Source organism: Pelmatolapia mariae, linkage group LG16_19 (assembly GCF_036321145.2).
Source record: "Pelmatolapia mariae isolate MD_Pm_ZW linkage group LG16_19, Pm_UMD_F_2, whole genome shotgun sequence".
Taxonomy (NCBI): Eukaryota; Metazoa; Chordata; class Actinopteri; order Cichliformes; family Cichlidae; genus Pelmatolapia; species Pelmatolapia mariae.
Genome location: NC_086241.1, coordinates 15,795,257 through 15,810,236, shown reverse-complemented (window position 1 = coordinate 15,810,236; position 14,980 = coordinate 15,795,257). Strand labels below are relative to the sequence as shown.

The following is a 14,980-nucleotide window of genomic DNA, read 5'->3' as shown; positions in this document are numbered from 1 at the left end:
CAGGAGTTGTTTGTAATGGGGTAGGCAGTACAAATGTCCATGGAGTGAGACATAATTTCCTAGGCTACACACGATAAATGAAAAATCTTCTGTTAAGAGATGCACTACATCAATTATTTAACAGTTATTTTAATGTCATTTTAGAGCCATAAGTCCTACTTTATTGATTTTTCCTTTACAGGATGACTGGAAAACTATATACTATACATACTGTATGTTATAGACATGGTGGCAACCATTATGTTGTCATTAAAACACTAATGCATTTACCAATACTGCAGTTGCTCAAAAAGCCCCTATAAACATTTATTTGAATGAATGGCACCCTTTACCTTAATTTGTTCCTGCAGTGCTCACAGCAGAAACAGGACTTATGGTACTTTTTTTTGTCCACTATGAGAGCATCCATCGGATAGGCTCTCCTCCGGCACACCGTGCACAGCTCCGACCTCAGAACTCGAACCTGTTTCAAGGAGATATAATTCACATTGGTTATATCGTGAACAGTCTTTGGGTTGCCTCATAATCGAACATTTTTATTACAGTTAAACTAATACAAAAGCAGCACAATACTCTTAAGAGTAGTCACATGTTGAATGTAGTTTTTTTTATAGTAGTCACAAATGGTTTAGTGGTTGTTAGGATTTAGTGTTATTCACCTGTGCAGTCAGAGATGTCCATGTATCTCTATTGCAGATTAACCCTGTATTCCCAAGTGTATCACAGTTGATACATGTTTTTTTTTTTTTTTTACTTAAACTCATATATGGGAACTGATCTATATTTTCAAAATTTTTATTTTGTCAGAACATTTAATTAATGCTCCAGTTTCAAAAAATGTGACAAATTCTGGCAGTTGTTTCATGTTTCAGGCTTTACAGGGTTAACAGAGTCTGTGACTACTTTCGGGCAAAATACTCTATAGTGTATTCATACCACTGGCTTACCTTTACAAAATGTAGCATGAACATATGAATTATGCTTTTCCCAAACAATTTATCACACACACACACTCTTCTGGGGTTTTTTCTAAAGCTTTAGAGCAAAGCGCTCTCTTATTATGTGACCTAATGTAACCCGGTCATGTTGATGTTTGAAGTGATTAAATGTGAAGCGCACTGCATTGCAACATTTTTCAGTGCATTTATTGTACTGAATAGATTGGATGGATTTACACTGACATACATCCCCGTGTGATAATCTGTTATAACAAAGAGCACTTAAGCTGTCCTTAAGCATAGTTAGTGAAAAGCTTTAAAAGCCTTTATTTTTTACTTCATATAATCTTTTGGTTTATGATCAAGCAGATGCAATACCAAAAACATTTGTGTCATCCTGAGCTGCACTCTTGTTTTGCTCTTGTTAGCAGGAAACAAATAAAACAACATCATCATGCCAGCATTGCTATTTTGAGCATGTTAGCACACTCAGATGGGTTTCAGAAATGTGGTCTATTTGTTTGTCTACATGGACATGAGATTTGCACTGTTGTAACAATCTGCACTACTTTTTAAACCACTTTGATGAACTATGCTACCTCATTGCCTAATGTCATCCTGTGTTAGAAGCAATTTTCGTGCCCATGCACACAAAAAAAGATTAGAATTGATGCACATGAACTCAAATCTAAAGAGTAAATTTTGGACCATTTCACAATGCAGCTTGCCTGCATAATCCAAACAATACAGCAGGTAGAAATGATACTTTTCCAACACAGCGGCACAAATTGATTTGTAAAGAAAAGCCATCTGTAATCCATGCCATTAGTTTCTGCTGTTTCATGCCACACATTTTTTACCAGATGAGGCAATCTTCGTCTGGTGCGACACAACTTGCGACGTTGTTTCCTCAGAAACAGTGTATCCAAGACTCTTGAAGACTGTCTCGCTCTCCGTCCATGTTTTATGGAAATTCCTCAGCAACTTCTCTGTAGCGTCTTCATCGTATGTTTCTGTTCGCCTCGCTGCAGCAGCTTTTCTTTTCACTGCATCAGCATAGGAGAAAGGAGCTTTGGGTAGGGTTGACACACTCTCAGAGTGCACAGTGACAGCTGTCCTTGTTCCGGTGACCTTGTTACCAAATTCATCAAGATGTGAGAAATGCTCTGTGATTGATTCGGTTTCAGAGAGGGCTGATGGTTCGGCTGGCACAGTTCCTACCTCATTTTTCTGCACAGGGAGGGGAGTGCTCTGCCTTGAGCCTCCCTTTGTCTCTTGAGGACTTTCTTGCTTTGAAGTGTCTGCTGTTGTTTCACTCAGGCTTGACACAAGCTCCTCCTGATCCTTTATCTCGTCTCTGAATAAAGAACTTTGCTCACCGAGTTCAAAAACATTTTTAATAGCCTGGATGTCAAAAGCTGGCATTTCCTGTTCCAGGCCGTCTGCTTTCTCTTTGTCACAATCTTTGCTTTTGGAGTCATTGTGAAGGCGCTCCGTGAGTGGGATAAGCTCTTTTCTGATATATGTTTTCTCTTCTGGTGATGCAAATTTGTTTACAAGACTCGACAAGTCAGCCCTGGGAAGCTCATCCTTTTCTTTGTTCTTATTTTCTGCTTCACACTCACTGACGTCTGGGCCCAGTCGCTCAGGAATAGCAATCGGTTCCTTGCGCACATAGATCTTATTAACTCCTGCTTTTTGAGCCTCTTCAAAAAACTCTTTCTTCTCTTTGACGGATGCAGATGATAATTCTGAAGCTTCAGCAAGATGTGGGTCATTTTGACCCAATGGCATATGGGTCTCAGACTTACTTTGTATTTCATTTGCACTCAAACCTTGAGAAATGTTACCTTTATCCTCTACTGCTGTATTATTAACACAAGCCTGCAGAACTTCCTCGGATAAACTCTTTCGGGGCTTTTCTGTTGCCATCAATATCCCTGAAGCCTCCATAACCTGGGACTCGGTTTTGATTTGTCGATGGAATGAAGCAGGCGGCTCCACAATCTCAGATTTCTTTTCTGGGATTGGGCTGGGAAATAGCGGTGGTGGGGTGACGCCACGCGAGAGCTTGGCTGTTGTGTCTTTAAGTCGAACCAAATTTTCAGCTTTGTCAAAAGTTGGAGAAGGTGTGATTCTAGTGATACGTGATGTTGGAGTGTCACACCTGCGTAGCGGCGGCGTGGGAGGTGTGGGTGGCCTGTGCAGGAGGGTGGGTGACGGCGTCACTCTCTGGGGTGAGTCAGTTCTCCGTTTGGACTCGATGGTGATGAATGTCGGTGAGGGAGAACGTGTCCTGAGTGAGGGTGAGGGAGCTCGAAGGTCGACGGACTTGGACAGACTCACTTCTTCTTTCTTTTTTTCATGTGAGGATTCTTTCTTGGTTTGGCTCTCAACTTTGGCTGAACCGATGCTGATCTTGGATATTTTTGGTGATGCTGCACCAGAAACCACTCTCTCAGATGCCGGCTCACTTTCACGCCTGTCCTTGGTTTCATCTTCTAGATCTATTGGCTTGGCCTCTGCTAATCTCCTTACATTGGAAACAATATCTGTACTTTTTTGAGCATCCCTTGCATCTCCAGATCCCTCCAGTTCACATTTTCTTTCCTGATTGAGCAAACTCTTTGCAGATTTTGCATCGGTCTTTTCTGAAGCCTTTTGCATCTCTGTGAAGTGAGAGATTAACACTTGGACCTCCTGCTTTTGAGATTCCTCTGTTTGTGCTATTGTGGACTTAATCGGTTCATCTTGTTCTGACTCGCCTGTCACTGTAATTGGCACATCCATACTTTCTTTTGGTGGTTCTTCCCCACTCTGCTGAGTAGCTGTCAAACCTGTCTTTTCAGATCCTTCTACATGCTTTTGAACAGTTTTTTGCTGTGTGGAATCCCGATCATCTGTGCTGTCTGTGGTAACGACTTTTCTCTTGACTTCTATGTGCTCTACTTTGTGAATCTGGGTGACTGCAGTTGTCTTTTGCATTTGCTGAGTGTTCTCAGATGTTGTTTTCTTGGTTTCTATAACTTCTGTCTTTGAGTCGGTGAGAATATCTTTACCTTGACCTGACTGTGCAACTCCTTTAGACTTTTTTGACTTCTTTTTCTTCTTCGCTGGATTTGTGCTGTTGGTTTCTGATTGGTTGTCAGTACTTACAGTAACAGGAGGTGGAGCAACACCAGCAGGGGGAGGATGAGGAGGAGGAGAGGGAGTAACTTTCTTAATCTCCTGCTTTAACTCTGTCTTTATGTCTTTGGGTTCAACGATCACTTTCACCTCAGCAGCTTCCACTTTGAAATCTTGTGAAACACTCTGTTTCTCAGTCTCACTGGACGATTTTATCTCTGCTTGCTTTTCTTGTTTATTGCTCTTTTTCACCTTCTGGTTTGGCTTGCCTGTTTTAACATTTGCATTAGTAGCTGCCGTTTCTGTTTGCGTTAGCTGACTGGGAACACTTTCTTTCTTACAAGGTGAAGGATCAGCTTTGTTCTTGTTAATATAGTCCAATGATTTGGATTCCTTTACATTTTTATTTGAAGTTATGGTTTCCTTTTTGGATAGGTCATGCATTGTTTCCATGTCAGGTTTCTGGGCAGTGGTTTTCTCATCTTGTTTTTCTTCAGATTTGTTGGACACCTTTGTTTTCTGACTTTTCAAGTCTTTCTTTGTACGACCAGCTGTGCTGTCTGTTTTTGCAACGTCAATTACTTTTGTCTGCACTTTGTCCACCTTGACAGATTGAGCAGACTGTTTTGAGGAAACAGTTTTCTGCATAGTTGTATGCATCTGTTGTCTAACAGCTGAAGTGGATGTGGTCTTTTGAAGAGAGACAACCTTGGAAGACTCGTTAGAGGCGATTTGCTGTTGAGCAGAAGATAAAATTGTGGAATCTGTGAGGATGTTCTCACTTGCATTACTCCGTGTTGGATTTGTGGCTATGATCTGCTTAGATAGATTACATGACAGTGACTCTGAATGAACACTCACTGGTATCTTTGCATTGCTGCCCTGTGTGATTTCTGAGCTGATGCCATTTGACTGCTCTGCATCTTCAGTGGAAATCATTTGGAGAGCAGAGGTGACTGAGTCATATATAAAAGTGGGTGATGGAGTGGTTGGTGGTGTGTTTTCCTCCCTCAGCTTCCGGTACTTTTCTTCAGCTTTTATTAACGGTGTGTTAAATTTGCTCATTTTCCCTCTCATAAAAGGAGGAGGAGATGGCGGAGGAGTAAATTTCATGGGAGCAATGTAAATTTTCTTTAATGGCTGTGGTGACTCTGGAGGTGGAGGGATCTCATATAAAATATTTTTTGATGTATGCGTTGTTGTTGTTGTTGTTGTTGTTTTTAATGTGTTTTGGCTCATTTCCACTTGTTTCTCAGAAGTTGTTGCCACCTCTTGTGTTTTGCTGAGTTCTACTTTAGGCTCCAGCTTTGGTACTGGATGCAAAACGGGAGCTTTTACTTTTTTGACTGTCATCTTTTTTGCCTTTGCTGGTGAAGGATGAATTGGTTGTGCTGGCATGCTCTCGAGTTCTTGTTGAGATGGAGGAGGTGGGAGGAAGTCCTGCTCAGTAGTTAGCGGTGGTGGTGGTGGTGGAGGAGGGAGGTGATCGATGTCAGTATCAGCGGAAGGAGGATGAGGACTAGGAGGAGGAGGAGGAAGGTCAGTATCTATCACCGGTGGAGGCGGCGATGGGAGAGGCAGATCAGCTTCTGGTGCTTTTGGTTGTAAGACGTAAACATCAGTTTTGACTTTGGTTTTACCAAGTTTTATCATGCCCTTTGGGTTAGATTTAAGGTTACGAAACTCTGTCTTTAATGTTTTGATGCCGTGATTTTGGGTAATAGTTTTGTGGTCCACAACAGTTGTTGATTGCTGAGCCGACTGCTCCATAGTGTATGTTTTTGTAATGGTTTCATTGGAGATGGTGTGATTTTCTTTTGGTGTTTCAACAAGATTTACCGTTTTAATCTTCTGTATGTTTCTTTGTGCATCAGTTTTAAGATTTTTAATGGGTGGGCTCTGCTTGACTCTAACTCTTCTATATGCTCCCAGCCGGACTTTTGGAGTTTCACGCTGCGCTGTTTCTAGCAGTGATTTAATAGTGCCTTTTACATCCCCCTTTATCACTTCTTCTTTCTCCAGCTGGCTTTGCTCCTGAGTCTCATATAATGACTTAATTGACATCTTGACATCACCCTTTATATCACCCTCGAGGCTTGAGCTTCTTTGCACCCTCTGTGTAGGTGGGGACTCCATGAAGAGCTGAATCGTCCCTCTGACATCACCCTGAACATCTATTTCCTGTTGACACTTTTTCATCTCACTGGATGCATCTTGTAGACTTTGCATTGCTGTCTGAATATCACCCCTCACAATTTCTTCCTTTTCAATTTCCTTCACTACTTGCTTCGCCAGTTCCAGAGATTTCATCGTTGCCCTCACATCTCCGGCAACTAAATCCTCAACAACAGTTTCAACTCTTGATGTTGCTGATTTCTCAAGAGATCTTAGAGTCCCTTTGATATTTCCTGGTATGATATCTGGCTTCTCCACCTCCTTGTGCCTATTCTGAGCCTTTTCCAAACACTGTAGAGCTTTCGGTATGTTGCCTTTCACCACCTCCTCTTTCTCTACAATGACTGTCTGATTCACTGATTCAGACAATGAATTCAAAGCAGCTCTTAAGTCACCTTTCACAATTTCCTCCTTTTGGATCCTTTCCAATGAGGCAGTTGGCTCTGACATGAAAACTTTGACTGTGTTGTGAACATCACCCGGTATAACATCCTCAACTGTACGCTCAATTTGAGTTTGATTACAGCCAAGCATGAGTTTTGTGCCCTTGATGTCACCCCCAACAATCACTTCTTTTTTTGCTGTTTCAGACGGAGGATCATCAGACTCTAAATGGAGTTGTTTAAGATAGTCCACAGCCCCAGATTCAATGCACGTAGAGTAAAAGCTGACATTTCCCTTTTCAGTGTCATCTACCCTTATCTTCACTGCCTGATCTGACTTGTCTGGGCTGGACAGCCTTTGAAGAGCACTCTTTATATCCCCTTTGACAATGTCCTCTTTTTCAGCAGAAACATTTTCTTGTTTATTTAGAAGCGAATATAATGTCATCTGTACATCTCCTTTTTCATCCTCCTGGATGAGTATTCCATGTTTTGCTGATCCATCCTCGCTGAAAAGTTTGTTTATAGCCTCCTGGATGTCACCGCGTATTATTTCCTCCTTTTCAACAGTGCTAACTCTTTCTTGGCTAAATAATTGCTGTACTGTTGAGCTGATATTACCTTTCTCTTCTGAATCTATGACTATCTGCTGCTCCTGTCTTTCCTGTCTGTTCAGTAGGTTCATCATGATAGTCTGCAGATCTCCCCTGATTACTTCCTCTCGTTGAATCTCAGGAGCCTGCTTGTTCATTAGCTGGTATTTTGCCATCCTAACGTCACCAATTTCATCAGTTTCAATGAGAATTCCCTTCGATTTCACCATTTTCTGACTATAAAGTTCCTCAAGAGTTCCCTTGACGCTCTTGCCCAGGATTTCCGTCCTTTCCACTTTTGTCTCATTAAAGTCGTCAATTGGTGTCGTCTCAAAGAGCCAAGTTGTTGTCTTTACATCTGCTTTGGGGATCTCCTCTTGAGGGATGTTTGTCTCCTCATCCTCATCTGCCTCTTTAATGTGGTCAAGAGGATTTTTCTCAAACAGCCAGACTGAATGTTTAACATCTCCCTTTGCAGTCTCCTCCTTTTTAACAGTTTCAATCAAATTTTCAGAGCTCATACTTCTGATTTTGTCAATGGACTGAGTTTCAAATCTCCACTTAGCAGTTCTGACGTCACCTTTTTGAATTTCACTCACATTAACAGTTCGAACACATCCCTGTGACAAAGTGTCAGACTCAAAGCGATGTTTATTCATTCTTACGTCGCCCCCTTGAATGTCCTCTACTGTTTTTATTAAAGGCTTCTTTTCTTCAGCAATCTTGTCAAGAGGCTGTGTCTCAAATTTCCATTTAGCAGAGACGACATCTCCTTTTTGCACATCCTGCTGTGTGACGGATTTAATTATATAAACCTCATCTGTGTCCTTGATAGCATCGAGGGGCTTTGTTTCAAACAACCATCGTGTTCCTACAACATTTCCCTGTGTCACCTCCTCACTTGTGACAGTGGTGACCTCGTGGTAGTGGCCCTCTTTGTCCTGGATGGCATAAAGGGGCTGAGTTTCAAACATCATTGTGTAATTTCCTACATTGCCCTTCTCCTCCTCATCACAGACGATTTTTTGGATTTTCTTCAGCTCTGTGTCCACGTCAGAGGAAACCTCCTGAATTTTATCTAGGGAGTAGGTCTCAAAAATAAAACGACCCTTATCCACATCTCCTCCTTGTACGTCGTTCACTGTGTGGCTGCTCATCGTCTGCGCTTGACTGTCGTGTATGGCATCAATGGATTGATTTTCAAAGAGCCATTTGCAGCTCACAACATTTCCTTTTTGTATGTCTTCGGTCTGAACTCTCTTGAGCTTTTGCATCACTTCCTCAGATGTAGAAGTGGTGATATCAGATGTTTGATTCTCAAAAATGTACTTCATCCTAGACACATCTCCAGATGCAATGTCTATCTCTGTGACACGTTTAAAAGCTCCCATATCCTCTCCAGTGAGGTTCTCCAGTTTCTCTGTTTCAAAGAGAAAACAAGCCATTCTTACATCTTTTCCGCTGATGTCCTCTTGTTTTACAGTGCGCGTGTTCAGAACTGTCTCTGTCTCATCATGGATAGCATCAAGTGCTTGCGTCTCAAAAAGCCAAGTGCAGGTTTTAACATCCCCCTTATACATTTCTTCAGATTCATTTTCATCCTTTACCTCCACTCTTTCATACAAGATGTCCATTGGTTTGGTCTCAAATAGCCACTTGCAGGTTTTCACATCACCTTTCACAACATCAATATGTTTACTTGAACCCACAGTTTCTTCATCTTCAATGTTGCTGAAGTACTTGATAGCGTCAAGAGGCTGTGTTTCAAACAACCACTTTGCAGTTTTAACATCACCCGACTCAATTTCCTGTTTGGATATGCCCTTGATAATTTGATATTTGTCGATGCTTTCATCGAACTGATCAATCGGTTTTGTTTCAAACATCCATTTATATGTTGTTACATCTCCTCTAACAACTTCCTCCCGACGCACTGTTTTCACCTCGTGGAAGTGACCTGCGCTGTCTTGCATGGCATACAATGGAGTAGATTCAAACAATTCTGTATTTGATTTCACAGAGCCAGATGTAACTCCCTCTATTAGAATCTTTTGAGACTCATTCCTGCTGTTTAAATCTGTGCTCTCAAAGATTTGCTTGTAGCTTGACACATCCACTTTATCAATCTCTTCCAGGTCAATTGTTCGGACGACTTCTTTCTTTTCCTCTCTAATCTGCTCCAGAGGTTGGCTTTCAAACCGCCATTTCTGATGTCTAACATCACCCTTCTCCTCATTAAGTTCTACAGTCTTTTTCAGTTTTCCCACCTCTGCCAACTCCTTTAACTCTTCTGCTGGAATTGTTTCAAAATAATGTCTGGTTGATTTGACATTACCTGCAACGACATCCTCTTTAGTCAAAGGGCGTGCATTTGCATCATCTTTCAAAGTATCCATTGGCTGGGTTTCAAATACCCAACAGTTCTTGCGTACATCTGCCCTGCAGCTTGTGCCGTCCTCCTGTGTGAGGTCATCTTCGACATTCACTGTACGAGTGACCTCTTTCTTCGCTTCTCTTATGTCCTCTAAAGGTTGACTCTCAAAGCGCCACTTTTGGTGTCTCACATCCCCTTTTATTTCTTCACTTATTGCTGCCTTTTTAAGTTTTCCAACCTCGGGGCAGTTCTTCCTGACTGCTTGAGGGCTGCTTTCAAAAAAGTGCCTTGCAGATCTAACATTGCCCCCGATAATCTCCTCGATAGACTGAGGTCTGGCATTGGAGTCATCTTTCAGAGAATCCATTGGCTGTGTTTCAAACACTAAGCAGTGTTTGCGCACATCAGCTCCCATGATCTCTGTCGTTTCCATTTGTGAGCTTTCCAACTCACTGAGAGAATTTAATGTTTTTATCTCAAACAGCCACCTGCCCCAGTCTCCTTTATTGCTGTCCTCCATGGAAAGACTACACACAAGTTTCAAAGGAGCATTTTCTCTGTTTGTGATGTCCAGAGGTTGGGTATCAAAAAGCCAACGTGAAGCAATTGAGCTCTCCAATTCAGTTTCAATTTTGCGCACAGACTTAATCTCCAGCATCTGACTTGATTGTCCCATAATAATACATTTGAACTGAGTGTCAAATGTACTTGTTACTGTTTTCACATCTCCATTAATCTCCTCTAACACTGACCGCAGACACAGCAGGTGGCTCTCATCAATGGTCTCAGTGTGCCCAAGGACTCCCATGAATTTATTGTCAATCATGTAAATGGTAGCATTTCCATCCTCCTCTGTGAATACAATTTCCTTCGTCAAATCCTCCTCTTTATGCATTTTGTTTAGGGTGTCCATAGTTTGAGTTTCAAACAACCAAGCTGCAGCGCGGACATCTCCTTTATCAAATTTATTAAATTTGTTTCTGTATTCTGTGGAATTTGTGTTTTGTGAGCCCAGCTCATCCATTGGCTTGGTCTCAAACATCCATGCTGTTCGCCTTACATCTTTTCCCAGAATGATTTCCTGCTCAGTTATTTTCTTATTGTCTTCATCGTCATCAGGAGTTTCATCTTTGATGGCATCCAGTGGCTTATTTTCAAACTTCCAACGCATTGCCTGCACGTCCCCGGGAAGGATCTCCTCCCATTCTGCATATTCTTCATCATTAATATCATCAGGACTGCCAACATCATCTTCATACATGTACTCCTGGCTCTCTACCTGGTTGTTCTCGGTTTCGTTATAATCAATGTAGTACTCTTTCTCAATATTCTTGCGAACCTCAGGGTGAATGTGCTTGTAAAGACGTTTCAGCTCATTCATACTTCTCTGCTTGATGTAAGCCTCTCTGTTGAGTGGGTATTTGGATGGGTTTGCTGGTTCATGTGCATATTGGTACCTTGGAACATTTTCGCTGTCTGGTGGCATTTGTAATAAGTCTGGAGGTGGGGGTGGAAGGTAGTCAGAATCCTCAGCTGGTGGGGGTGGAAAGTCCTCATAATCCATCATTGCAACCATTGTGTCTTGCATTTCTTCAGTATGGGATGCTTCACACACCTCACTAGCCACTATGTTGTTTTGAGTCGCACTTGAGGACCACTTTGATCGACTGATGTCACATCCAGTCTTTACAAGGAACAAAAATGACATTAACGGGTAAATGATCCATCAAACTAGGAATTACAGATAAGTGACATATTTACTGAAAAGAAAGCATCTAGGATCTTAGGTGAGTCAGTGTTCTGTTATTTAATTGGGTCAAGATATATGATTGACATCATCTCCATGCATTTCAATAAAGCACTGTATGACCCCTCTTGAACATATGGAAGGGAACACTGCCATCCTGGTACAGACCACTCCCATCAGGATAAGAACAAATCATCATATTATAAACATGAATACTCAGAACAACTTTGTACTGACACATTTCATTAAAGGTAGGGTGAGCAATAATTTTTTTCCAAGGGGCCACATGAGAACCTGGGAATGGCCTCTTGGAAAAATTTTCTCCTCACCCTGCACCAAGCGGACAAGTGGACCTAAAAAGTGACTGGGTTCCCATATTGTCAGGGTCAAGGGGTAGGTCTTTCCTTTAAACTGTCATGATTTTGTATATATAAATTACACTTCACCGAGTTGTGAAACTTGCAGCTAAATTTGATCATGAAAGACAAGCATGCATAATCTTACACAGCAGACTGACAGTTTACTAGAATAAATGGAACTGTGTGATGTTCATCTTTTTTTTTTCCTCAAGCATAGGAATCACTAAGAAGAGTTAATGCTATACCTAAAGATGTTAAATCAACCACCTTCTCAGTACTATTATCAATATTTTGACCAAAAATATTCTATTTTGCTTATATTTTTTTTAGCAACTGTCTCTCCCTGTAGTGTTATAATGTAGTGACAGAGTCTGTCACTGCCACACTGGATTCTGGTTGCTTCAACTTAAACATGGAGATGTATGCAGGACTGCAGCATTTCTGTAGATCTCCTACAGCAGTTATTTGCCTCAGTGCTTACTGATAATGCAAACAGAACTTTTCCTACTGCTGTTGCTTCATATTAAAAATATTCAAATGGCCAAAATCTGCAGACTTTTATTGCCTTGTCACATTATTCATTTAATATGTCAAGAATACAAGATCATGTTTATTTTCTGCAGTTCTCGACAGCAGATCAGTTCTAAGCATTTAAAGAATAAAGGCAGAAACTCCAGTGGTATGTTGCGGGAGTGAGACTGTATACCTCCAACCCCTTGCAGAGCCTTACTGTCATTGGTGTTTGTTTGTTTGTTTGTTTGTTTACATTTAAATAAATAAACATATAAAGTAATGCTTCCATTGTATTTTTGACAATTAAACAGCCCAATCTGTAGAATTAAACAGCTTTAACTTCATGTAACTTTAAAAAATGTAACAGTTCCAAGTTCCAATTAAACAGTCCGAAGTAAAGATTCCTTAATTTCATGTTCTTAATAGTTAAGTGCAAATCATTACCTTAATTGGTTTTTGTGGCGCGGCCTCTTCTATTGTTCTTTCAAAGTGATCCCTCAGTTCTTTTGTTGTGTACCTGGGAAACTCCTCTTCTAAAAGTCAGCACAGCCAAAAACAACAAAGGCAAGGCTTTAATCAGCACAGTAGTGACAGCTGATACAGAAAAGCCTATAGAAAAGGCATTACTACCTGTTTCATTTTGATGGTTTTCATAAGTGGATGCCAAGTTGTTGTCGCTATATGACACCTGTGAGCAATTAAAATGGGAACGGGTAAAGAGAAATTAGGGGAGAAACTGCACAGAGATAGACAGAAATGTAATAAGTAAGCATCATCCTTCACATCCTGCACATTTTTCCACTAAAAATAATGTTTTTAATCTCCGCTCAAGCTGTTAAAGACTACTAAACACACATTTATTACACCAGTCAGACTGATTTCTATTAGTTACAGTTTTTACTCAACAAAGCAATCAATGAGTTTAGATCATTAGCGAGCCTTATTGCACTGCCTGCAAGAAAACAGTGAGTGGAATGATTATTTACCATCATTTCTTGATTGAAATTTAGCTGCTGACTGCCTGGGAGGACCTGCCTGGTGTCACTTGACTCTGTCACCTCTGAATGGGACATTTCCTGTGAAGAGAAAGGGCATGGCATTCAAACAAGGTGAAACTGTGCACATGCCACATGTACACACATCTACATGAATATATGTTTGTCCTCGTCATGGCCACAGATGTGACTTGACTCCATTCTAATTCCACTACAACTCCATCCAACCAGAGTATAATAGCACACAACTGTATACCATGCAGAGAAGATGTTGGACCAGATTGCTTACTGCACTTTCAAATGATGAATCACAGATGGAGGCAAGATGACAAAGAATGTGCCAAGCTGTTCGCTCATGCTCTTCTATAGCAAAAAAAAGAAAAGAAAAAAAATCCATTGCTTTGCAAAGTTTCTAAGTTTCTATCTAGCAAAAGCAGCTACAGCATAAGTGAAAATGCCCGGGAGGTTTTCATGGAAGCTGTTAAAAATGTCAAGCAGTGTCTGTAACTTAAACCCACACACTTTGGTACTCGTGCAACAAGAGATACTAAGAGCCTCACTGTTAACATTCAGTCTGAATTATGAATTTTTACTTGCAAAGTTCCTCATGCAGTGATGCAGATGGAAAACGGAAACAGCTCAGGTCAGAGAAAATGTTCTAATGATTTAATCATAGGCATTGCTTTCATGCTTTTTGTATCAGCCTGATGAAAGTAAAGTAATGCTTTGTTCTGCGTAATGTGTACCTGCACGGTTCTGTGATGGAAATGAAACTGGGTTACATTATGTGATGATGCAGTTTCCTGGGTCTCAAATTGTTTCCTCACACTTGCAAGTCCCCCAGGCAGGGAACAGACCCCCGACTCCTGCATGACCTAATGAAGCAGGAAATATCGTTAGCTGCCTCCACTCCTACATGACCTGAAATCAAACGGCTGCTTAATAGGGTTATTCTGTCTGGCATGCATGCAGCACAGACTGCCGTCAAACGTGGTGTAGCTAATGCGGTTTGCTTTTTGTGGCTGCAGACACACGCAAAGGCGGGCACAAACTTATGTTCTGTTTATGTAATTGTTTTAGAATGTCATGACAATTTGTGAAAGCTTTTGCCAAGTAAAGCAAACAATAATACTGCTTTTCTTGAACATTTTTTCTATAGTAAGCCTTGCAATGGCAGTCTCATGTTTCCACTCTATTTATAAATGTTTGCACTGGTCTTTCACTAATATGGCATGGCATCGCCAATAATAATGGTGGGAATACCAGCTCAGTGCAGCACAGTCACTGTACAGCAACTGGTTCCTTGCATAGGCTTGAGACTCTCCAACAAGAAAGCAAAAAAAGCAATACAACTGACTACAGAAACGTAGTTTCTAATTACTCATACCACATGGTCTGTCAGGTACTATAGCTACATGCTGAGACATGTCCATGCAGAAGCTGAAGTACCCCGCTGGGGATGGTGTTGTCTGCCCGCTTGGAGACAGTTGCCTGGTACATGGCCTCACGCTTGACTGGTGGGATGACCTCTGAGTCCACAGAGCGAATCCCGATTCCTCTGGTTTAAATCTTACAGGAAGTCCTGCCCTGGTTAAAACTTCGCTGCCAGCAGCTAAGGCACAAGAAGCCAACTGTTTAAGAATTTGCTATTTGTGTGTTTTATTTGCTGTCATCAAATTATTAAAGGGTAACATGACATCACAGTGACGCTACAAAAAATTCAGTTAAAGCAGTATTAAAAGTATCTAAAGCTTTGACGATTGTCCTGTCATTTTGT

The 14,980-nt window shown here is 41.2% G+C and overlaps 1 protein-coding gene across 1 annotated transcript; it reads right to left on the bottom strand.

Annotated features, from left to right (window-relative positions):
- xirp2b (xin actin binding repeat containing 2b) lies at window positions 1–14,703 on the bottom strand. The gene is made up of 11 exons (XM_063499321.1): window positions 14,653–14,703; window positions 13,950–14,078; window positions 13,195–13,284; window positions 12,839–12,896; window positions 12,653–12,741; window positions 4,464–11,273; window positions 4,209–4,400; window positions 2,846–4,169; window positions 1,799–2,773; window positions 333–463; window positions 1–64 (listed from the first exon to the last, which is right to left on the bottom strand). Exons 1-10 carry the CDS (start codon window positions 14,701–14,703, stop codon window positions 372–374), a joined length of 9,810 nt encoding a protein of 3,269 aa, XP_063355391.1. The 3' UTR covers window positions 1–64; window positions 333–371.
- Between the last annotated feature and the right edge of the window lie 277 nt (window positions 14,704–14,980).

Coding starts and splice junctions, on each gene's coding strand:
- xirp2b (XM_063499321.1), bottom strand. CDS start 14,703: ATGTACCAGGCAACTGTCTCCAAGCGGGCAGACAACACCATCCCCAGC. Junction 14,079..14,652: donor ACAACACCATCCCCAGCGGG/GTACTTCAGCTT, acceptor CTGCTTCATTAG/GTCATGCAGGAGTCGGGGGT. Junction 2,774..2,845: donor AACAGAAAAGCCCCGAAAGA/GTTTATCCGAGG, acceptor ACATTTCTCAAG/GTTTGAGTGCAAATGAAATA.